This window comes from Camelus dromedarius, chromosome 12, assembly GCF_036321535.1.
Source record: "Camelus dromedarius isolate mCamDro1 chromosome 12, mCamDro1.pat, whole genome shotgun sequence".
In the NCBI taxonomy this organism is placed as follows: Eukaryota; Metazoa; Chordata; class Mammalia; order Artiodactyla; family Camelidae; genus Camelus; species Camelus dromedarius.
The window spans coordinates 34,820,275-34,845,876 of record NC_087447.1 but is presented as its reverse complement, the minus strand read 5'-3'; the positions used below and the strand labels follow the sequence as shown (position 1 = coordinate 34,845,876).

At 40.3% G+C, this 25,602-nt stretch overlaps 2 protein-coding genes across 2 annotated transcripts in view; both read left to right on the top strand.

Annotated features, from left to right (window-relative positions):
- Positions 1–18,928, top strand: part of ZDHHC13 (zinc finger DHHC-type palmitoyltransferase 13) — a 44,975-nt gene extending 26,047 nt beyond the window's left edge. The window contains exons 10-17 of the mRNA XM_064492512.1: positions 1,334–1,436; positions 6,175–6,297; positions 7,179–7,241; positions 7,943–8,036; positions 9,674–9,757; positions 13,517–13,674; positions 15,907–16,004; positions 18,329–18,928. Coding sequence (XP_064348582.1) covers positions 1,334–1,436; positions 6,175–6,297; positions 7,179–7,241; positions 7,943–8,036; positions 9,674–9,757; positions 13,517–13,674; positions 15,907–16,004; positions 18,329–18,467 — 862 coding nt within the window. The 3' untranslated portion in view covers positions 18,468–18,928. The remainder of the gene's footprint in view (positions 1–1,333; positions 1,437–6,174; positions 6,298–7,178; positions 7,242–7,942; positions 8,037–9,673; positions 9,758–13,516; positions 13,675–15,906; positions 16,005–18,328) is intronic.
- Positions 18,929–23,821: 4,893 nt separating this feature from the next.
- Positions 23,822–25,602, top strand: part of LOC116155353 (uncharacterized) — a 52,078-nt gene continuing 50,297 nt past the window's right edge. The window contains exon 1 of the mRNA XM_064492510.1: positions 23,822–25,502. The gene's annotated coding sequence lies outside the window, so the exon portion shown is untranslated. The remainder of the gene's footprint in view (positions 25,503–25,602) is intronic.

The following is a 25,602-nucleotide window of genomic DNA, read 5'->3' as shown; positions in this document are numbered from 1 at the left end:
GACTAGCAATATCTACTCACCTAAGATAGGGGCATTTGAGATTTTGTTTGTTTTAATAGAAACCCACCTTATTACAAACTTATATGGAAACTTTGGTTTGTGAGTTGCACAAGGCTTAGCATACAGGCACAATTCAAATGAGAGACAGATTCATATGGTAGCTTTATCCATACTGCTTTCCTCTCTCCCACTTTGTAGAGTCCCAGTTTCACGGAGGTGAGCAGCTGTAAACTGCCACTATTATTAAGCTCCACAGGAGGTTGCTTATCGATCCAGGCTGCTATGTGACACCCATCAGAGGTAGACAGGCCATAGTAGCAGGCTCTTACCAACCAGGTAGTTTACTGCACCACTTAATTAGGTCAAACACATTTTGCTGCACAATCTCAGACAGGCCATGCTGTGGAGGTCACGTGGGCTCCATGTGGCCTATCCTGGTGGCATGTTGGGTGCCTGAGGTTCGAGGTCTTTAGTTTTTCTCAAATACTATTTCACCATAATTGTGCTTATGGTCTTGATAGCTTTTTAAAAACCCTGTCATACCATCATCAACCATTGTTTTTTTCTGGTATAAATTTTAAAATAGATCCAGGCAAACTATATTCATGCATAGATTTGCTATATTGAGTATTTAATGTGAAAGGCAGATTTTTTTTTTCTTTTTAAACTATGGCGTTAAACATTTGAGTAAGTTATATGTGGGCTTCCAAGTTGCTTGTGACCCAAGTGAGATGGTTGGTGTTTGATGACTGTGTCACTGTTAGGCTTTATGTATCTTTTTATATTGAGTGTCTGCTTCTCAAGCTGATTATGGGATGAAAGTGCTCAAGGTTGTGTGCATCAGTATATTTCAAAAATATCCTTCTAGCCTCTAGAACAAAGCTTGTTAAATGTGAAGGTGAATCTCCCAAGTATTTAAACTTTTACATTTTGGAGTATTTGAAAATACGATATGCTCCCCAAAAAGAAATACAAGTATGATGTTTCAATAGAAATAAAAGATTCATTGAAAATATACAGTTGTTGGGAATGAAATAATGTATGAGTTATAAGAACTAGAACATTCACTATGACACCATTGGAGCTTCAAAAAAAGAGCTAGAGCATTCACTGGAGAGTCGTGGTTCTTCGGTTTTCTCACAAGGAAAGTGGGGTGATGATGGTGTTCACTCTGTTACCACATGGAAAGTGGCACGTAGCACTCAGTAAGTGAATGCTGTTATGTGAGGGCATCATTATTATTACTATTATTATTTAAGGGGATTTAGAACTAAAATTAATATGATTCGTACTTGTTTTCACTAATACCTACGTTTCTCCTTTTTTCTTTTAGGTTCTTGGTCAGCTATAAGAGCCTTGTGTACTTACCGACAGTCTTTCTGCTAAGTTCCATTTTTTGGATATTTGTGACTTGGCTTATCTTATTCTTTCCTGATATCCTTCAAGCTTAAATTTAAATGCATATCTCACTTTGCTTTTAAAAATTAGTAATGCCATTGTTAGAAATTTAGATATTAGAAGAAATCCAGGGAATGTAAGTCAAATTTATATTCATTTAATGATTCTGGTTGAAGATGTTTAATGTTGAGAATCTACTCAATTCTGAAAATGATCTCAGAGTACACTATGGAAACAGCAGGTGTCTAGTATTTATTACTCATAGGAAAGAAAAATATAATGAGTTGTTTTACTTAGATACATAGAAACTTGTTGTAGTGCCTTGATTTTCTTTTTAAGGTCAGACGGTTCTTTTAACTTGGTCAGCAGTTATAGTTGGTTCATAAATCTTCTGGATAAGATGACTCATGTGGGAGGAATATTGGAGGAAATGTGTCCTCCTTAGCAACGGTCAGTGCAGCATTGTTACCCAAGGCAGTGATTGTCAATGCACAGTAAAAATAGATCTGCATTGCCACCCAAAACATATGTGAAACAAGTTTCAGAAAATAATAATCCTAATGTGTGCTTTACTCTGATATTTTGTTACTTTATCCTATTCTGTTTCCTTTTTTAAAAGTGCTGGTCAAGCCCACTTAATTCTTTCATGACCTATTAATTAATGGATGGCAGCCCATGGTTTTAAAAAAAAAATTTAAGGAATTGGCTTATTCCTGAGAAGGAGGGTCCCCAGGCCAAGTCTAGCTTAGGAGTGTATTGTATTTTTAGGATTGGCCAAGCCCAGTCACCTAGAAGTGAGGATAGGAGTTACTTCTTGGTTTATAGCTATTTGTAGCTCCCATTAGGAAGGAGGAATTTTCTCCAATTTTCAAGATTCCTGCCTCTTTCAGGGCTCCTTTCTCCCCTTCCAGGGACCCTAGGAAGCTATTAGAGCCTTGCTTTCCTTACGGGTAGGAGAAGAAGGGACGTGGTAGATATGTACCTTAAAGCATATTCCTTTAATTCTGTGTTATTTCTCTTTCTGATATGGCACATTTGAAAATAAAGAATACTGTTTAGGAGAGAGATGCATACACTCAATTCAAGCATATTTTTTCATAGGAATAAATGTAAAGGGAGAGAGGCATGTGGTTCTCAGAGTGCATACATACATCTACTATCACAATAGCATGCTTTTACTTTGATGATGCTTTTTAATTCTGAGCATTATCTCTAATATTTTTTAGACATTTTCTAGTCTAAATGTCTAAATGAATGGCATAACTTGACATGGAGGTCCCTTGACTTTTTTCAAAAGATTTTTATTAATTTAACCTTTGTCTTCTTATTATTGACTTGAGGGCAGCTTTTTAAGCACTAGCCTTGCTACCACCACTTATTAAAGGCTGGGATGATATCATTATGTGATATAAAAATACTCGATCACTTGTAGAAATGCCAAGGTTGGTAAATTCTAGGGTAATTAACATAATAGAGGGCTAGGCGATATTTTTATTTGCCAACTCATGTGCAGTGGAGTAAGTATGGTTTTAAAATTGTATTTCTTGATGAATTTTTAATATTTGGGCAACTCACATTATTTCTGAATTTGCACAAAATGAGGTAGTTTTTGCATTGAATTATTTCAGATTTGCAGCATCAATATTAACAAAAATGTAGCTCCACTGTAGTTGCAAAACTTCAATTACAGAGATATTCAGTTAGTATTCAAGTTAGTATTCAGTTGAGGTTACTGCTGTTCACTATTTGTGAAGATGCCATTACATCAGAAGAGCTGATTTGATTTCCATAGCTAGACAGCATCTTCAGATGTTGGAGTCGACAGGAGGGGTATTTTACTCTTATGAAACAGCATAAAGCCATGTGATCCAAGTACTCACATGAGTCTGCTGCTGGTGAGAGCATGTTGGTCAGTAGGTGGCACCATCAGATCAGTGTTTTTCAAGCTGAATGTTCAATTCTGTTTGAACTGCTGTGGGTGTGCACTGAGGTCCTGCCCTGGAATGACCCATCCTGAGCATGTGTACTAATCTTGTCCCATGCTGCCAGGTCTGGGTTGCATGAGGCTTCCATCCCCGCAGCCACCTTGCGCATCATGGGAAGAGGGTCTGGGGCACTGTGTCCCTAGAGTATGGTCTTTGGAATCAGACAGAATGAATTGGAGCTTTGGCTTCTTTTCTTACAAGTTATATACCACTGGGCAAAAAACTTCACTGGGTCTCAGTTTTTCTGTAAATTGGGGTTCACAGTAGCAAGTTCACAGGATGGCTGCAAGGATTACTATGCTGTGATGTCTGTGAAGTGCTGACCATAGTCCCCATTGCATAATTGGCATTCTGTAAATAATTCCTATTGTTTTATTATTGTTACTAATTACTCATATGAATAAAATCTGTGGGGAAGGCTACATGTTGGAATTAATTTTATGAGCAGCTCTAGTTTAGCTCTTCAGTTTCTTCTGGTGCTTTTTGTATATTCAGCAATAATGTGTTTGGTTTTTATGAGGTGGATTTGAGAGAGACAGGACCTTACTGATGAGTTTGGAAGTAAGATTAAGATTCAGGAAAGAGATGGTGAACCACTGAATATTACATTTTTGATTCCAGCTATAACTGGGTTAAGTTTAAGAAGGATGCATACATGTGAAGTCTTACATACTGGGTTTCAGAGAATCAGGGTGTAGAAACACACACTGTGGTGAGAATGACATAGCTTTGGGTCAAGTGAAGAAGAGCCGGGGGGGCTTTGACTACAAGTTCAGTGTGGGTAGTGCTGCAGCTTTCAAGGAAGCTAATGTGTCCACTGATAGATAAGGAGCATTTGAGTGTCCAAGCAAAAAAAAAAAAAAAATTGCTCTGTTTCAAATTCTGTTCTTTTAAAAGAGACAATGGCAAGTGTGAGCAGGAACAGAGAAACGTACCCAGAAAACCTTGTTGTATGAGAAATGCTGCTGCTGCTTACCATGGAGGTGTGAGCTCTGCCTTCTGATTTCTAGTGTTTGGAAGCCTGTCATTTGGAAGCCAGTGCATTGTACAGAATGAGCACTCAAAATTTATTGGACAGAAGAGGAATCAGCTTCTGTAGGGTATATCTATAAGACAGCCATAATGTACACCTACAGTGTAGAAAAAGGAGCTAAAGAAGGAAAACCAGTTAGTCCAAGATACCAAAAGGCAGATTTTAGATCCACGTCAAGAAATTTTTTAACTTCAGAAGGGTCACAAGCTAACAGGGGAGGCTGAGGTGTCCACAATAACTATAACCAGGCTAAGTGCCGTAGAATAACCATTCTTAGGTGCAGGGAAGGGAGAGAATCCTTTTCTGTAGGGAATCAGGAAAGACCTAAAGGGGAGGGAGGGTATAAGTCAGGCCTTGAAGGCAGTTAGGACTTGGACATCCTGAAAGTGTGGTTTTAGGAGTAAATGAGGGGAAGTCAGGAGCACTTGAGGGCAATGAACCACACAAAGCAAGGGCACGAAAGCAAGGAATGTCTGGATTTTCTGTGAAGGAATATAGTACAATGCAGCTTACTTGAAAGGTGAGAGTCCATGGATTCTCCTGGGATTTGTTTTGAAGGTTATTCAGAACAGGAGCCCTAAATTCAGTCCACTCAATGTGAGATTATCATATGATTCAACTGAATATATTTTTGACACTGTGTCATGTGTGTTGATCAGAATTTTATGGGAATTAAAATTTCAATTTCACATAACTTTTTCAAAGCCTATCTCTTTCTTAAACCCCTGCAGGCCCACCTGCAGATAAACTGATAAGCTAAACCAACAAGATTTGTTCCTGTCTCCCTGAACCAGATGTGATTGTGCTAGTTTTTGTGGATTAGAGGAGTGCTTTTCAAACTATAATGTGCATGGGTCCATGGACCACACTTTGAATAGCAAGGGTTTAGAGTGTATTTTATGGCCACCTTTTCCACTGTGAAGTTTGGCACAAGACATCTTAGCAAAACCTTGGAAGGCAGATACAGTTCCTGTGTCAATGATGACTTAAACTGGGCAAGGAGAACTGTTTACTCGTGGTGTATTGGTCTATTATTGCGCATCCATATATCTTCCCCTGGAACAAAATTTAACTTCCTGTACAAAGAATTTGTACCACTTCAGAAACCCTTCAAAGTGGGTAATGTTTACCCTTGAATCATTTTATCTTAATTTGTCCATAATATCTGCCTTTCCAGATGATATTTGATCTGTAATCACTTTGCAAGGAGAGCATTTTCTTTTGTTTCTAGATTAACTCAACCTAATACAATTACGAGGATTAAGTTATACTATAAACTTTACAGTAGGAAAGTTTTGCAAGCGTTTATCTAATATATAGGGAAATATTTTTAGTTGGAATCTCTGAATTAAATGGTTTGGGGTTTTTTTTTAATGATTTTGGTGAAATGATCGAAAAATATTGTTTTAGATACTCACAGGAAAGCCACAGTTACACCATTAGAAATTAACTTATTTGGATCTGGAAGGTTTTTCAGTTTTTAGGAGGTTCTTCATATATTGCAACTATTCCTATCAACATTTTATGAGTTTCAACTAATGAGAAGAGATTAATTATTAGCCAACTATGAGCCAATTCCTATAGGATTAGAACATAGGATAGGGCCAGCTTTGAGGGTAGGGATGTGTGTACATAAGGGAAGGTGAGGCTAGAATGTAGAGAAAGAGATTCTTAGGCACCAGTGATAAAATTTGCTTACATCATAATTATGCTATTTTTACTGGAAGTCTGATATGTTCCTTAACTTGGCTTTAACATCTAGGAGGCACCCCTGTCTATTTTGTTTTCATCTTCAGCATAACAGCTTTCCTCTACTTTTTCTACAAGACTTGGGCCACTGATCCAGGCTTCACTAAGGCTTCTGAAGAAGAAAAGAAAATGGTGAGTTTTTTTTGTAATATTACTGACTTTTTTTTAAAATAGGAGGGCATGTAAACTACAGCAGGTCACAGCCATGTTGGTTTTTGCCAGGGCTGCATCTCCAGTGCCTGGCACCTAATAGATGTGACGTGAATGTTGATTAAATCAGCAAAATGAGATTTCTCCACTGTCATGCTTATTTATATGAAAGTTTAAAAAATATTTTTATTTTCTATTACAGTAATATCCTACCAAGGCTTTTTCAGATACAATTTCCATCAGTAGATATAAGCTCCTACTTCTTTGTAATAATACTTACATAATGATTTTTTAGCTTAAGTTCCCCCATCAAACACATGGAGGGTATCTAGGCAGGGGTTAAGGGGAGTCCTTCTCCTTACTGGCTAAAGAGATGCCCCTTCTTTTCCTCGGACGTGAGGAAGACGTCAGATGATATGGTGTGTCTTCCATTGCTCGTGAACATTTAGAATTTGGGGAGGCTCTGTTGTCTTCTTTGTTACTTAAAGCTAATGTTACTGAAAGGCTGTGCCTTTGGTGCTTATAACCGTTAGTTCTGATGTATACAGGTGTTTTTTGTTTCCTCTTTATGAGTGTATATGTGTGTATTTATTTTTCTCTAGCAGATTAGGGCTGGGAGATTGTTGCCATTCATGGCGGGAAGTAGGGGTGTAGTTTCTGTACATTCTAATTTATTGGCTATGGTTGAAAATGCAACCTTGAAAAGTCACATATTTCAAGCACAGAATTATAAGGTGGCAAGCCTTCCTAATTGCTTTTCTAGCTACCTCAGTTTGGAGAGAGCTGTGAGAATGGTATATAACCAGGCATCATCCATTCCCCAGTAAAACGTAAGCATTAAGTTCACACTTGATGTCTTTCAGAATATCATCACTCTCGCAGAGACCGGCTCTCTGGACTTTAGAACATTTTGTACATCATGTCTTGTGAGTGAGTCTTTTCTTTATAATTTGTTTTTCCCATAGTAAAAGCAGATTCTTGGTTACATCGCGTATGTAAGCATTTGTCAAATCTTCATGGTATCTTTATACACCTTTCTTTTTACCAGGTGTAAAATTTGTTTGTTTAATTTTTGCATTACTGTCAACAATTTTCTGCCTTGAATATATGGGAGAATGATGTTTATAATCTCTTGAAATTGCCTGTGGTTAATGTCTTTGTTTTATTTGCTTTGTCCTGCCATGAAGCATATATTAGAACTAACTTGGAGTTAGAGGTTCATGAGGACCCTAGAAACCACTTATTGAAACCTTTAATTTAGCAACTGAGGATTCATAGCCTAGAGGGAAGAAAAAACTTTCCCCAGATTATTGGCAGAGCCAGAAATGTAACTTGGGTTCCCTTTTCCTTGGTGCAGTTCTCATTCTGCTCTGAGGTGCTGCCTCATTTCCCTCAGTCAGTGTCAGTAGGCTCTGGAATTCAGATCCCCTTTAGTGTTGGTCTCATTAAAAGATACATGTGAAAGAAAACAGTAATAAGGCATTCCAGAGCCTCTATGTGAACTGATGCTCTATTTAGGATTATTTGTGCCAGTGCCTTTACGATTTAGGAATAAGATTTTGCTTGTGATTTGTTAACACTTTGAGACTCTGATTTTTGCTTGGATTTCTCTTAATTACCCCCTTAGATCAGGAAGCCGTTAAGGTCACTCCATTGCCATGTGTGTAACTCCTGTGTGGCTCGATACGATCAACACTGCCTGTGGACTGGACGGTGCATTGGTGAGAGAGTCAAGTTTTCATTGGCGATTTTGAAGTTTAGCTATATTTAGTTATGGGTGTGACTCAGAAAAAGTGGAAAGACATTTTAAGGGGTCCATTCTGTAGCTCTTCCTTGCCAGAGAATTATCTCTGTTGTTTTACACTTTGGGAAAACTGACTGTTGATGTTGATAATAATAATTAATGTCATTTGTTTAGTATTTTAGCATTTATAAAGCACCTTCACATATAATATCCTGTTTGATCATCAGAGGTTGGTATTCTCTCCATTTTAGAGTTGTGAATATATAAAACGTCAGATTATTTGCTTGAGGTCACTTTAGTAGCATCAGTCTTCCAAATAGCAAGTTCTTTCTGTATTTTGTGTCTTGTCCCTCATTCACCTTCTCTAATTGCCTCCAAGGCTCAGGTAGGAGCTAGAATCAGAGACAGCAGAGCTGGGGATTGCCTTCTGCCCAGGGAATATTCTTTGTCCTGATCTGCAGCCCTGGGTTTGCTCTGACCCGTCACAGTAAAGCTGGGGCTTTGTTATGAGGAACTTCAGAGGAACTATGTCATGGGTCTTCAGGAGAGAATATGCTTTTATAATCCCGATGAACAAAAGGTTTCATCAGCTCAGACAGGTTTCCTCAGTGCATTCTGATGTTCTCTACTGTTCCTAGAGGACAGGTGAAGAGATCATTCCTGGGCCCCCAGGCTTCATGGACCCCATCCCACCGTAAAGATGAGATGATTGGTGTCATAACAGGCAGCCTTGAATGGCAGTGGAGAAACAATAGTATGAGACCACACACTTCTCTTACACTGCATTTACATGGTGTCTTCACATGCATCATCCGCTTTGGTTGCCACAGGCCTGTGAAGTAGAAGGGATTTTGTCCCCCTGTGACAAATAAGAACACTGAATCAGAGAAATTGACATACCTGTAGTCACACAGCTTGTCATTCGTAAATCTGGGTCTCCTGAGTCCAGTTGCTTCTTCTGCTGGGCTTTGCTACCTTGGGAGAAAATGGGAACATGATGGTAGCTGAGGAGCTTTTGTGTCATTAGCATCAAAGTGCTGTCATCTCCGGCATCAAGAGTGTGGCACATACCACAGGGGGCATGGCTCACCCCTTCTTTGCTTCCGTAGACCTTTCCCAGGCTGCAGGTTGCCCCTCTTTGCTGTGTCCAGTCTCCTGCAACGTATCTGTTTAGTGCTGCCCCTCAGATTCATTTTGTCTGTTCCTGAGACCAAGTCAATCCTTGATGTCCAGAAGTTTTACTTACATAAACTTGTTACATGGAAGGAAGGAAGAGACAGTGTATGATTTGCCCAAAATCCTGCCCACTCCCCTCCCTCCAGCACTGTATAGGCCATCCTAGAGCCATATGTGCTTAGTAAACTTTGTTCTGTCCAGAAGAAGTGTCTTCTTTTAGGAAGTTGGTGAATAACTAGTAGTTCAGTTAACATGGACAGCTGAGCATGACATATCAGAGCTGTCTGGCTTTGGTTTAGTTGTGTTTAAAAGCAAAGCATTGGTTTATTTCTTTTTTACTTTGGTGGAGATTTTTGACAGGGAAGTGGTTAATAAGGTCTTAATCTGGAAAATTGTTGTAAGAAAGTATTAAATATGTTGTTTTTCTTTTTGATATAGGTTTTGGCAACCATCACTATTACATATTCTTCCTATTTTTCCTTTCCGTTGTGTGTGACTGGATTATATATGAATCTTTCATCTGTAAGTATACATTTTTCTTATAGCAAGTTTATGCACCCACACTCACACATACTTTTTCTTGTAAACCCTTATATGTCACATTCTGGCTGGGTGACTATAAACCATGCCTAATAAAAATGAAATGGATGCCTGTAAGACTTTCTCAGCATTGGAAAGCTGCAGGAAATGCTAGAAGAGGTTAGTTGTCAGTACTTCAGAAGAGATTGTACTCTAAAGTGACCTTGATAAATTTGAGAATTGGTAAAAAATAGAGATTTGTTTAAGGTAAGTGCAGATTTATCCCCCATTTTACTTTGAAATGAGTAAAAATCAGTTGCTCAAGTGTAAAGCAATGGAAGTGATAAGTAAATAAAATAGGGGTAAAAAATGGTAGTAGAGAGGTTGAGGGAGGAGGGAGGTGGTCACAGTAATTAAGGAACAAAACTCAGAAAGCTCGTGCCATTTAACAAATATCAAGTCACAGCTCAAGACCTGATGGGAAAACTAGAACAATTATTCAAAGGTTGGAAATAGTAACTTGGAAGAAAACATTAGATACTTATTCTGTATCCCTGAGAAAGGAAACTGACTGCTCAGTAGCAGTGTGAAAGGGCGTTGAGGAATCTCATGTACGGAGTGACACTGAGCTATTCCAAGGTGATCGACTAAGAACAGGGTTTAAATTGAAGCAGGAAGGATTTTGGTTAGCTCTGAAGAATTGCATGACTTTGCTTTTCAAACCTTGGACTAGGTTACCTAACTGGAAAAACTTACACTGCTCGTAGTTTATTTTGACTTTATTTAACTGCTCATTATTTATGTATTAAAGTTTTAGGAGAATTGTATTCTAGAGGCAGAGGCTTCACTACTAATCCGTTTCCATCCACCCTCCTGTTATGCTCAAGTCTTAAATTTTGCCAGTAGAACACTAATCTGTTGCTTGAACTAAAATCTGGAATGATTCAGAAAGACGTCAAAAGTTTTTTAGTACATTTTTTCTTTTCCCTTTAGCATCCCAAACCCTACTGCTCCTTAAACACCCATCCCCGCCCAGCCCCTCACCCACCGACTTTTCTCTAGTTTAAATTTTGTTTAGTTTTTGGAAGATAATTCCTCTGGTGCTGTCCCCTAACATCCCAGTTACCCTCCCCAGAAAAATCCAGTATTACAAGTTTTGTTTAGGGTTTCATTTTTAGAGATTGTTAATTAATATTTAGGAAATGGTCTATTTTTAGCCCTTCCAAAGACATGGAGAGGGCCTCAGTTACCTTGTCAGCCCCTTTCCCACCAGATACCTTAGGTGTCTCCAATCACTAGGGAAAGCTTTTGTAGCTCAGTGCAAATGCCACTATCTCCAGTGGACCTGAGTCAGAAGGTTGTGATCCCTGATCTCAGTTCTTGTCAAAGGCCATCAGTGTTCCTGAGCATTGGAATTTTAAAACCTCTTAGGTTATGTCCTGTAGTAAGAAATAAAAGATTTTTTGACAGTGCTTTTTTCTGTTGAAAGAGCTGCCCTTTTAAGGCCAGACAATAAAGCATATTCCTGGAAAACCCTTTTAAGCTGGCTCAGGGACCCACTTGTCCCTTGGACTTGATCTTCAGGGAGAGGAGCCAGATTTTACACCACTCTTGTCTCTCCCCATTCTCTCTTCGCTAAAAATAGTCACCTTTGTTTGTTGTCTATGTCCAGCATAAGACTGTATTGATAAGGACAGAAGTAATTTTCCATCACATTCATTCTTTCCAAGTTGCATACATTTGTTCTTCCCTCCTCTTTGCCTTTATTCTCTGACTCTCAACCAATTTTTACATTATGTTTTGTTTCTTAGAAACAGTCCCGCTGTACATTCACTTACAACTGTATAGACTAGCTGAACATATTTTGTTACTTTTATCCCATTATATTCTGACAGTATTTCTTTACACTGAATGAGGACATCATGTCATTTATCATTATTTCACAGATAGGAAAAAGGAACTTTTGCCCCATTTTCCTAAAGAGAGGCTGTGCTGTCATACCACCTTCTTTGTTTATCATGAATGCTCCTGGTGCTAGAATGGTGCTGTACACCCGCCTCCCTGTGTGATACAGTTCCAGCTACTCTGGCTCCGTGCAGCCTCCATCCATTTTCCTCTTTTGTGAGGTCTGTTTTCAGGATAGGCAGTAAGTAACTCAAAGTGTCAGCATCCTGCAAGTTACAGGGAGAAAGATTTTTGGATCATTGTTAGAAAAAACATGGTAACTTTCAGAGCTATTTACCAAGATGAAAATGACCTGGAGCGATATCATTAGCCAATGACTACCTGATAAGAATGTATTATTAATACATATTAACTGTTATATTGCATAAGAGAGTATATGTGGCCATTTGCAGCCTTATCTTTGATAAATCTGAAATCAGTCCTATGAAAATTTCAGTTTCAGAGTCATGCTGTGTTATCAAAAAAATTCTCAGAAAGGAGCAGTAGAAATCCATAAGCTGAAAGTAGATATTCTTTCCCCCTCAGCAGCTGTTTTCTCTGCCTGCTGTTGGAAATTATATTCTTTTTTTGTCATATCAGGTACATGGAATGCATCTTTCTTTGCTGTCCTAGTGAGAAGCTCTAAAGAGAGTGTAACTTCCCTTAACTTTTTTTTACCTTAATTGTTACTCTATGATGATTGCCCTTAGATTGCTTCTGGTATATATTCATGAGAAATGGTTGATGAGACTCAAAAAGTTAAAAAAAAAAGATTTTTAGGGCTTAAATGGACAGACAATTGGTAGTAAAGTTATAGACTCATTTTCTTCCTGTCCCAAGAGCTCTTAAGTGCTACTTTGGGAAAGTGTCTAAAACTACTTACCAAATTATTAGAGACGTTTATTAAACCTCAAGGTGCAAATCTATGCAATTCTGATTTCAAGAATAATTTGTCCTTTATGAATGGCCATGATACCTATTTAAATTCATTGATCTTACTTAACCTTGAAAACTTGTCCCCTTATTTCTGCTGCTTCCTACCTGTATTCTCCTTACTGCTGCTCTTGGCTGCATGAGTTATGGGGTCAGTATCATGAAGGCCATAGTGAAGGCCTCACTGTTGATTGGTATATAAGTAGATATTCCTGGGGAGAAACTGAGCTGAGACCATATGAATCGTGTTCTCTATCTTTTTCTTAGGGGTGTCTTGTCTCATGAGTTCCCTCAACTGGCTTTTTTCCCACTGTGGGATTAATTACGATACCAATGCAGATGTACACTCAATAACTGTAAATGTTGTTAGGTCGTGTTCCAATGGTATCTAGGTGCTAATAGGATATGTTGTGCCCACAGCAATGGCCTGTTGATCTGAACCCTTGATAAAGGTTTATATTCAGTTCTGTAATTGACCCGTAAGTTGCCGTAACATGGATAAGATAATTTTCTAGGACAAATATTTATTAAATAAATAATCACTCTCAGTTACCAAGTTCTTGAACAATTAACTTATGGCAAGTGCATTTTATGCTGAATATGCTGATTTTAGTGATGGTTTTATGGACGTTTTTTGCTTTTATTACTTCATTGCCAACTACCAGCACGATATTATCATAGCCTTAACAGATGCCTTTTTTTGTTTAAATCTTTGTTGAGCTAGCATTTGAAAGATAAAATCTTAAAGTTGAGTTCTGACCTATGCCATCATGTCTTACTTTCTCTATTTCCTAAATAGAACTGCAGTGGTTTTAATCTTTGTGAAGAATGATCACTGGTTTGCTGCCTTTTTAAATAATGGGTTCCTTTTTTGTGAATTCACAGATTGGTCAAATCATTGTGCTACGACATTCAAAGAAGATGGACTGTGGACCTACCTCAATCAGATTGTGGCTTGTTCCCCTTGGGTCTTATATATCTTCATGTTGGCAAGTTTCCATTTCTCATGGTCAACATTTTTATTAATAAATCAGCTCTTTCAGGTATTTATTTCTTTTGTTCCAATGCCTTTGAGTAAAATTTCTAATAACCCAGAGTGAGGTAGAAAGACTTGAATTTCAGATCAGAAGACTTAGATTCAGATTCCACCTTTGTCACTTTGTGGGTCTAGGCATGTCATTTGACTCCTGAATTGCAGTTTCCTCGTCTATAAAATGGGGATAGTAATGCCTATCTACTCTCACAGGATGGTTTAAAGTTTAGAATAATAAGTTGTTGGTGTAGGAGTTATCTAATCTAACCACCTTATTTCATAGATAGAGGTACAGAGAGGTGAATTGAGTTGCTCAGGGTCACCCAGTGAATGGCAAAAATGAGAGCTGGAAACTTAGGTCTTCTGACAGTCCATTCAAGGGCTTTTTCCATCATACAATAAAGTTATATGGTGTGTGAAAGCATGGTATAAACTGTAAACAATTGTGCAAATGTGAGATGATTATGTTCCCTCACTTTTTCCAGCCCTGTTTGTTATCCTTATTATTATGCAGTACATAAGTAGATAGAAGTGGGGAAGGAAGGAAAGATACATCACTAACCAATGGACATGGTAATTACACTTGCAGAGAAGGTCATGACCATTAGAAAGTTCACACTCCAGGCGGTAGCCTCCACCTTCAGCTTTCTCTGAAGCTTCTATCCCTTCCCTGCTGCCTGCCTGCCTGCCTTTATGAGCATAACCTAATTCTCATTGTTGCTATGGCCTGCCCTCATAGAATGGACAGCCATGATCAGTATGAGCCAATTACCGCCAGACCTCTGATAATTAGAACATTACTCGACAAAAGCACAATGTATTCCATTTTCATGGGCAAGTAACCAATTCTGCAATAATAATACAAAAATAAAGTAAGAAAAAGGAAAAAACTTCTAAGGAAAGGAATTAATTAATAATACTGACTGAACTGCGGTTTCTAAATATTCATCCTTATCTCCTATTCGATATCTACAGACTCAGACAGTAAGAATGGATGTTAGCATCAGTCATTAATAATATTAATTATGATCATCTATAATATCTAATGTTTATACATGCTTTACATATTCCAAATCACCTTCCCATCTATTGCTTCACAAACGCTTGAGATTCAGACTGTGCCAAAATAGTGTTTCCATTTTATGGATGAGAAAACTATGCCTAAGAGATACTGAGTTCCTTGTTTATGGTCATAAGGCTCAGTAGGAGGTGGAGTTAGAAGTAGAATCTAAGATTTGAGACATCAATTCTAATTCTTTTTCTTCTTTCCTGGACTCTTAGAACAAGTTATTTGAGACTAAAATATCCTTAATTTTTAGTATATATGTCTATACTCTCTAAGGCAGAAAAGTGGACTCAAAGTTTTGGAGAGTTTCTAAATATAAGAATTGAAAGTAAAGTCAAATAAAATCCAGTTATTTGAAGACTTTTATTTCCTGACTGTGTAGATGAGTCACTTTGACTGTAGACTGCTGACAAGGACCCTGGGTTTTATTCTCACACTGACTGAGGTGTCTGTCCCAGTTCTGCCGGTTTCTAAGCTGTGCAGCCTTGGACCAGTTAGTATCTCTATCAGCCTCTGCACTGAATATTTTAAATACATTATCTCAGATCCGTAGACAATCTGATGAGGATGCCTGGATAATCTCTGATTTGCATATAAGGAACCTGATGTTTGGTTGTTTTGAGAATTAGATGAGATATCTCAGTGAATAATATGGGTTCTAATCATTTGGGAGTTGTTTAAGTTACCTTAAGTATTACCCTACCACAAATTTATGGATTTAAATGTTCTTCACTTCAGATTAACTTTTTTATTTGGTGCTTTTCAAAGACACACTAAGAAACATACACAGGTTAAGATAATTACGCTAATACTGATGTTATATTGTTTTATTCATCTGAAAGTTGAATACTGAATGTGTTGAGAATCTAAATATGACCATAAGCCATGGCTGAAGCAATCATTTCATGATTCTAAGTCAATGCACTGTGCTTTCTTGAAGGTTAGTAATAATCAGACAATCAAAAAAAAAATGCCCAGTGACTAAGATACACATAGGGGAGTCTAGTTTAGAGCTGCTGAGTCCTTGCCCTCACCGTGATCCTTGGTTGGAAGGCTGGGTGATGTCGTCTTTGAGGGAGAACTGAATGTTTGCCAGTGTCCTGTGGTGCACTGCTAAGAGTGATGGAGCCTCAGCATAGTGGTATTTTTCATGTAGCTTCCAATCTTCTTTTTCAGATTGCTTTTCTGGGCCTGACCTCCCATGAGAAGACCAGCCTGCTGAAGCAGAGCAGGCATATGAAACAGACGCTGTCCCTCAGGAGGACGCCATACAAGTAAGTGAGACCTACTCTGCCCTCTGGGTCTGTGGAAGGTGCTGGCCTAGCCGTGGGTTTCCCAACCTAAGGTCACCACCTATGACTATGCTGCCGTCCTCTAACTGGCCATCTGGTAGAGTTGAACCTCTTCTTTCTTGGACGCCTCAGTGACAGGAGATGAGTGATAAGGTCATGAGCCCCAAGGTGGTAAGAATTTGGGATTTAGTCTCCTGGACTCAGCACAAACAGTAAGTGACTTTGAAGTTTTGCCAGAGTGGGGAATCTCTTCACTCAAGCCACATGGTCACAAGACTGCATATTGCTGGCATGAAGTCAGTGTGAGATAACGAAGCACGTGGCTGAGAGAGCCGGCCACAGAACTCTCTGTAGAAAGCGTTCTGTTATGAGCTTTGCCAGGATTTTCAGCCTGGCTTTCTACTACAAGTAATTCTTACAGCTCTGTGTTTAAATGTGCCCACCAATGTCAGGGAAAAGCTAGTTTTTCAGGTTTGGGATGTGTTCTTCCCAGAGCATTGGTTGTATAAATCCTGTCCTTAGTTGAAAATGAGGGTATTTGTAGGAAGGCCATCATCTTATGCTACAAACGATCAGGCTTTGAAGCTTATCTCCCTGTCATATTTATCGGGATCCAGAGGCCAGGAGTGCTGCAGAGGTGACCTGGAGTCCTCTAGGGATTTGAAGGCTCACCGCATATCTCACGAGCAGTCTATTTTAAAGCACACTCATGGTGCAAGATGAAACTGTTAGGCTGTTGGACAAGGGAATCAGAGCCTGGAATATGACTATGATGTGTTTAGAGGAGAGAAACTGACTTAATTGGGAAGAGACAGCCAAAGTGCTGAAGAGTAGAGAGTAATGTTAAGCTTGTGACATTGTTTCAAACTGGCAGTCATCATGAAGTCCCTTTCTCAGTGATTTAACCAGAAAAATATTTACTCCACCGAAGTATGGACGTCTTTGTGATAGAGGTGGAATTTTAAGCTGAGCCTTGAGAGATGTGGTGCGGGGCATGATGAGGAAGGAGGGAAGGGCATTCCAAGCCCTAGAGAAGAGTCTGAATAAAGGGCTAGCGGTGAGAGAGCTGGGGCATGTAGGGAAGTTGCTGAGTAACGGCAATATTACTGGAGGAACTAAAGGTAAAGCCTTGGAGCCACTTTGAATCTAGCTTCTAAATTCTGCTCAAGCCAAAGACTGGTCTTACTTGTCTTCCCGTAAGTTATTTTCACCTACTGGCTAGCACTTGCACTGGGCCCTGTCAATCCCCAAGGTGCCTCCCTGCCTCCACCCCATCAATTTCATGTGGTCCGCCTTCTTCCTAGGAAGCTGCCTTCCGAGCAGCCTTGGTACTTTCCTGCCCACTCAGTAAACAGCGGCAGCGGCGCAATCATCTGTCCACACAGCTGTGTTCTGATGTGTTTCAGGCGTGGGATTAGGCACTTGAAAGATGGGGCATATGCATAAAAATAAATATTCATTGTAGATGGAATAGATGATAGTATTCAGGAATTCAGTGGAGGAAAAAATGATGGTGAAGACATGTAGTCAGGAAGGCTCCAGAGGGGGAGTGGGCCCATACCTGGGCCTTGAGAACTGGTTGGACTTAAAGGAAGAGTAGGGGTGTGTGGGTTCCAGGGTAGAAGACTAGCCCCACTGGTTGTGATCATGGGAAAAATAAAGCCAGGGTAGCTGTAACAAAAGGTCTATATAGATGAGTTCAAAGAGCCAACACCTGAGGAGTCCTGAGGCTTTATTGTGTAGGGCTGTTAATACAAAGGTAAGGAATTTGAATTTGAGCTTCTGGACAGAGGAATGTTTTTAAAGGAGTTTGATTGGGAGATGAGGGGCTATGAATATACAGGTTTTTGGAGGACCTGACTCCTTCAGTATATAAGATGAAGAAATTGAGCTAGAGACATTTAGAGGGTTTCTTAGAAAATTTAGAAGAATCCTGTCTTGTTGATACCAGTTTTTCTGGCCTGTCTAGCCTTTGAGATACTCAAAGTCTGAATTGGAGCAGTGAGAATGGAAAGAAAGAAGCTTAATGATGGCAGTGCCTGTTCTAGTGAGTGGGGACCCAAAATGGACTTAAGTCACTGGACAGAAGCCAGGGAATCTCAAAATAGAGATTTAGGTCCAGAAATGGAACTCAGCTTCAGTCTTAAGGGCCATGAATTTCAAGGAAATGTCTGATTTGCCTATTCCTGCAGGATCTTCAAAGGATGTACATTGTAAATTCTCAGTGAATGATTATGGTTTGAATGAATGTTTGTCAAATGTTAATAGGAAACGTAGTAAGACGTGTTCTCTTCCTTTCTTGGCAGCCTTGGGTTCACACAGAACCTTGCAGATTTCTTTCGGTGTGGCTGCTTTGGCTTGGTCAAACCCTGTGCAGTAGACTGGACGTCACAGTACACCATGGTCTTTCACCCAGCTAAGGAGAAAGTTCTTCGCTCAGTATGAAGAAGACAGCCCAAAACTCTCACTCTGATTTGTTTGTGTTTGTGTTGATGTGTCTGTGGTCTGCAAGTGAAGATTAAGAATTCACCTAAGCCCAAAGGAAAACACAGGTGGTTTTTAAAGCCATTTGGTAAAAACAGAAGTTCTTGAGAAAGACATTACACTTTTTCAGATTTAGCAAGATGGACTGTTCCTAAACAATCTTCTTGGCAGACATCTAAAAATAAACATTTTTCACAAGAAAACGCAAGTTCCCCCTTTTTTTGGAGATAGTATTCACCAATTATGGAGAAAATATGGTTATTTTCAGATACTTTATTGGCTGTTTCAAAATAGTACTATTCTTTAAACTTGTAATTTTTGATAAATTATTTGTCTTTGTTTTATCTATAAATATGTAAAAAATATTTAAATAGATGTACCTGTTTTGCTTTCACACTTAATAAAAAAAATTTTTTTTTGTAGTTGAGACTAAGTTTCTGATACTTGACACTTCTAGAGTTTTAAAATGAGAAAAGGTGTATATAGGACATAAACATTCCCAGTTCCAGGAATGAGTTGAGATCACCATTAACACCAACAGCAAGATTTAATTTTCTTTTCCATCTTGCTTAGAAAATTGAACATAGGAAGTCTTAAAGATTAATTAGTATTTGTACTTAGTACCCTCAAAATATTACACTGGTGTGATTGTAATTGCTAATTTCCCTTGTTCTGGAGGAAATGCTAATTCCACTTGAACTTTTTCATGTGTGTGTGTGTGTGTGTGTGTGTGTGTGTGTGTGTGTGTGTGTGTGTGTGTGTGTGTGTGTGTGTGTGTGTATCATGTATATGTAATACATATATATGCCCCTGGACATGACACCTTCCTGCTGAAAACCCTCCCTTAGGTTCCCATTGCTCTTGGGGTAAAAGCTACAGGCCCTGAAGGACAGAGCCGTGTTTTGTTTACCATCTTACTTTGGACCACTCGTCGTACTCTAACCACCTTTCAGTTTCACCTCTCAGTTCCTCAAAGATCTGTTCTCCTTTTTTCTACAGAGCCTTTCAAATAAGGAAACTAAAGCCTAAAGAAGTTTATATCTTCTCCAAGGTCGCATGGATACTAAGTGGGGTACCCACTCTAGAGTCCCAGCCTTCTAGATACCGCCTGACATGTATGTGTTCAATAAATATTTGAATTAACTTTTTGAGTGAATGAAGGGTTTTAAAGCAGGACGCGATGTGCTCAGAATTGTGCTTGACAACCAATTCTCATCTGAGGGACAGAAGGACTTTTTCTGGCTATATTCTCTCTCTCCCTTCCTTTCCCACCAACCCCTGCCAAGTAAATATTCTCAAATTGTGATCCATAGACCATTTAGATCAGAATCATAGGGATGGGCAGGGGCCTGGGACTCACTTACTTAAAATTGAAATTCCCAGAGCCTCTATCTTCCAGAACATCTAATTGATATGTAACATGAAAAGCACATTTCATTCATTTTAAAATTATTCCACAAATATTTATGGAGCACCAAGCTAGGTCTTGCAAGCCATAAAACATTTAATTGGGCATGCTAATCATAGAATTTACAGTCCAGAAGGGAAGCTAAGATAAATGAGACTATATATAATGTATATGTAGAATGTAGAATGTAGAAAACACTGAAAGCCATGATGGGTACAAATAAAATATTGTTAGAGTTAAAAGTTGGGGAAAGCCTCAGGGGGTGTGATCAAGGAAGTATTTATGGCTGATAGGGCATTAGAAAGGGTTTTCAGTGATAACTTTGGAAATAGGGAGTTGGAAGTGAAAGGCATTCTCATGGAGAGAACTGTATGAGTGAAGACAGCAGGAGGAGAGAACTCTTAAGTGAAGACAACAGGAAAGTCTAAAGTATAGTCGGAACAATGACAGCCTGGGTCTATAGAATGTTTGAGGTGGGGAGCTTGGTCGATAAGTTGGAGAGGTGGATGAGAGCTAGATGACCAGGGGCCTGAACGTTAAGGAGCAGTAAGATTAAAGTGAGCAATAAAGAAATAAGCTATTTCTTTACTCTCTTGTCAGTAAAAGTTCTTGAAAACATTGTCAGTATCTCCAAGTCCTCTCTCCTGTCCTCCTTTTAACCCGTCTGTGGTCAGACAATCCCCCCTCCCCATCGCTCCATGTAAACCACTCTTGTCAAGAACACCAGCATCCTCCATGTTGCTATGTTCGGTGTCGGTTCCTGAGTCCTCATCTTACAGAACCTGCCGGCAACATCTGACAGGCAATCACGCCCACTTCCTTAATATACTTCCCTCACCTGGCCTCCAGGAGAGAGCACTCCTGAGTTTCCTCCTCATCTTGCTGGTTGCCCTTGAGAGCCGGACATCTCCATTGCTGTTTTTTGTCCCTACCATTTAATATTGGAATGTCCCAGAAGCTAGTGCTTGATCTTCTTGCCCTTTATCTAAACTCACTTCCTCTTCCTTGATAATCTCATCCAGTTGCATGGTGACATACATGATCTGTGTGCCCAAACGCCCCAGAGTGTTAACTCCAGTTCAGACTTCGTACTCAGACTCCAGACTGTGTGTGTACTTAATGTGCTCACTTAAATGTCTAATAGACGCATTAAGTTTAACATGTCCAAATTGAAACTGAACTGAATTCTACCCCAGCCACACCTGCACAAATAAAAAATTGATTTAAAAAATAGATAAAAGTAAATGTATAATTTAAGAATAAGTAAATAAAAAATAAACAGCCCTGTTCTCTACCCTTTGTCTTGCCCATATCAGTTGATCAGAAACTCCATCCTTTCAGTTACTCAAGGCCAAAACCTTAGAATCTTTTCTTGTAATTCTTTTTCTCATAATACCCCAGATTCATTTCTTTTGGGAAATCCTATTGGCTCTCTCCTCAAAATATATCCAGACTTGAATCCTTCTGGCCACCACTGCTGCTGTAGTCTCAAGTTACCATCACTTCTTGCCTGGGTTACTGTGGCCCTCTCATGTGGTCTCCTTGCTTCCACCCTTGCCCCACTACAAGCAGCCAGCGTGATCCTTGTACAAGGCAGGTGGAATCCTGTCACTCCTCGGCTCAGGAACCCTCCAGTGGCTCTTCATTTCACCAGAGGAAGAGCCGAAGCCCTGACAGTGGCCTGCAGGCCCCTGTAGGATCTGACTTCTGCTTTCCCTCGTGCTGATCCCACACACCTGCCAGGCTGCTTCTGCCTCAGGCCTTTCCCTGCCTGGACCGCTCTAACTCCAGAAATCCCCAGGGCCTTTCCTCCCAGCTTTCCTTCAGATGTCAGCTTCTCAGGGAGGCCTGCCCTCATCCACATTTTGAAAGTTGTAATATTCTTTTTTTGCCCTTTTCTTCCTTTTTACACTACATTTTTCCCATAGCACTTACTACCTTCTAACATACTGTACGATTTATTCAATGTTTCTACTGCATCCTGTCTCCCTCCCCACCCCACTGGAATGTAAGGTCCACGAGGGATCTTTGTTTTGTTCACTGATGTATCCCAGGCACCTAGACTACTGCCTAGCATGTAGTATGTGTTCAGTAAGTATTTGAATGAATGTGCTGAATAAGGCTGTTGAATGGAATTGAAGGGTTTTTAATCAGGATTTGATGTGATCAGAGTTGTGTTGAAGACTGATTCTTAATTTAGGACCAGGTGTTTTTTTTCAAGTTATATCCTGTCTTCCTCACTCACCAACCCCTGCCAACTTAGTGTTCTCAAATGGCAGTCGATAGACCATTCACATCAGAATCAAGGGCTAGGAGTGGGGACAGAGGGTGGTGTCTAGGGCCAACATGTTTAAAATTCAAATTCCTCATTTCAGACCTTTTAAGTCAGTCTCTGAGGAGTGGATCCTGGAATCTGAATTTTTGTCAGGTTCCCTGGTTGATTCTTACATGTGCAAGCTACAGTTTGAGAATCATTTACTTAAGGAATCTACCCACTCACCCCCATTATTCTATTTTGGCTTTTCCCTCAGATATATGTAGGTGTGAAAGTTACAAAAAAGTTTGGGAATCTGTTTTATGCAAGGCACCTCGGGTTTGAATCTTGGGTGTATCAGTTATAAGCTACTTTCACCTCTTTGGGTACATGACTTAGCTTCCTAGTGCCTCAGTTTCCTTATTTGTATTATGTGGATAATAATAATGTACACCTCCAAGTGTTGTTAGGAAGATTAAATGAATTAATATATATAAAGTGCTTAGAATTGTAATTGGTACATAGTAAGTGCTCAATAAATGCTGGCTATTCAGAAATCTTTGAAAAAATGACTACAGAGAGGGAGAAGCTAGTGGTAGGGTTATGTGCCAAATCTACCCCTCTACTCTGCATTGTGTGTCTGGGCTAGGACTCTGAAAATTACTGTCTCCTTCCAGCTGACTTTCCATTAAGTTCTGCCAGTAGCCTGGAAGGAGGAGGGGAGAAGGGACCTACTCTGTCCTACTTGCCAGCTGTTCCCTCAGTGTTATTCAGACAATGGCCCTTCACCCCGACAGTGACAGTTGGAATCAGCTGCTTTTTCCCCAAAGCAGCTCCATGGTGCCCCTTAGAAGCACCAGCAGTTAGCAGGCAGGGAGGTCCCCTCAGAGGTCTGACCTCTAGACCCGGGGAGCGCTCTCCCTGAGGCATCTGGGTGAGGACACCCCCATCTCCTCTCTCTGTCTCCCCAGCCCCAGGGGTGGTGGCAGCTGCTTTCTGCACTTACCATCTCTGTGTTAAGTCAGTGTTCACCTTGTCAACTTTTTCAAAAATGTTAGCATCTGTTTAGCCAATTCCCTCTATTATTTTCTCTCTGTTAGAAAAACTGGTGTGGTTTCTGTTTTTCTGACTGGACCCTGACAAGTAGACAATGTTAGAGGTAAACTTTTAATCAAGGTCTAGACAACAAGCAGTGAAGGCACAGAAGAGATCCAGCAGCCCTGTAACTGACTGAATGTGGGCAGAGGAAGGGGAGGAGGAGTCCAAGATGGCTTTGAAGGATTGAACCCAGTGACTGAGAAGGTGATGCTGCTATTCTGAGAAGGAGAACAGTGTGGAGAGACTCGGTGGTGAGTCTGGAGCTTGCTGTTTGAGGTCCTTGCAGGCCATCGAATGGAAAAGTTAGGACAGCTGGAAAGAGGCCAGGGTATGAGGGGGAGTCATCTGCCCAGATGGCTGCGACTGTCACAGGAGAAGGTAGAAAAATGAGAAAAATGAGATGAAAAGGGGAGTAGCCCTCCCAAAGTGGGAAGATGACAACCAATGCAAACAAAGTGTGGGAGAGGAGGAGGGCAGGAATGCGACCTGACCTTCTGGAATATGGATCTGGGGAGCTGGGGAGGAAGGGGAGGGTGGGGAGGGGGTTGGGAAGGAGGGGAATCAGGAGGCAGACCTGTAGAATTCAAGGACAGGAACTAATTTCAGAGATGTCAGTGGTCAGGAGCTAAGGCGAGGTTGAGAGGAACAACTGAGGAAAGAACAGACTTTGTGGTTAGGAGGTGTGGCAGGGTTGGGGTGAGGGGGGCTCAGAAGCCAGATGCCAAGATGCTAAGGACTAAATGAGACCTAGTCTTACAGTTTGGCTCTGAAAGGAGAGGGGAGAAGATAGTAACTTGGCAGTAGATAGCAAGGCTGTGTTTTTGGTTTGTTTTAAAACCAAAGCAAACCCAATCATGTGACTGTTACGCTGTCTTGCCGTAACTGCATTCCTTTCCCCAAATGCCTGTGTGGTCACACTGGAGACAACACGTTTGAACCACTCTCACAAATACTAGGCAAAGTCCTGACGACGCTCTTGTGATTTAAATGGACTGGATGGGCACTGACAGTGAATATCTTGGAGGCAGCCCATCCAGTATTTCATGTGCATATTAGTCAAGGGAGTTAACACGGTAGTAAACATCCCCCAAGTCTCAGAGGCTTAACACAACATAAGACTTATTTCTCCCTCTTGTCACAGCCCAGTTAGATGTTAGCAAGTATTCTTCCATGCAGGGACCCAAGCTCCTTCCCAACTGATGGCTTCACTGTTTCCTAGGGCCTCAGTGTCCACTGGACCGTCTGTATCCACAGATGTACAAAGAGAGAGTGGAGACTCTCTAGGGGGTCTCAGGGGCCAGGCCTCCACTGGCCAACTCAGTCAAGTATCCCAGTCGCTGCTAGGGAGCCTGGGAAATGGGGTAGAGCAGTGTGCCCAGGAAGCAGAGGAGACCTACGAATGCCGCTGAGCCACAGTAAGGGTCTTTGTTTTGTGTTTTTGTTTCCAAGCTCCTTCACTCCAGTATATAACAGTCTCTTCTTTTAAATTCTAGCAGAATTTGCTTTTAGTCCAGCCTACAGTGTCTCCCACTTCACTCACTCCACAAATGTTTATTAAGTGCTTATTATTTTTTGAGCACTGTGAATACAAGTGTGTCACATTCTACCAAGGAGGCAGATGGGAGTTTAAAAATTCAATACAGTGAGACAAGTACTGTGTTCATTATGTACCAGCTATGGGAACACAGAGGTGGATTAATCCTGCTCAGGTAGTTCAGGAAAGATTTTGCAGAGGAAATGGCATTTGACCTGACTTGTTTAATAGGAGTTCACTTGGCTCAGGAGTTGAGTTAAGGGGTGAAGATGGAGGGAATTCCATCTTCCAGACATGCCAGTCAAGAAGAATAGCATTTGCAAAAGCATGATGGGGTGAGGGTCCTTGGTGTGTTTGGAAAGCTTCAAGTCTTGAGTGTAGCTGGGGATTGTGTGGGAGAGATTGTTTAAAGCTCAGTTGAATGGGTTAAGTTCGAGGCCAATTCTTGAAAGAGTCTTTATATGACATACTGTTGTGGGCAGAATTGTGCCTGCCCATACCCCCCAAATCCTAACCCCCAGTATCTAAGAATGTGACTGTGTTTGGTGATCGGGTCTTTACAGAGATAAGTGAAAATGAGGTCATTCAGGTGGTCTCTAATCCAAGATGACTTGTGTCCTTATAAGAAGATGTAATTAGGACCCAGACACACACAGAGGGAAGACCATGTGAAGACACAGGGAGAAGGCAGCCATCTACAAGGTAAGGAGAGAAACTTCAGGAGACAGCAACTCCGCTGACATCTTAATCTCAGACTTCTAGGCTCTGGAACTGCATAAACATAATTTTGGCTGTTCAAGCC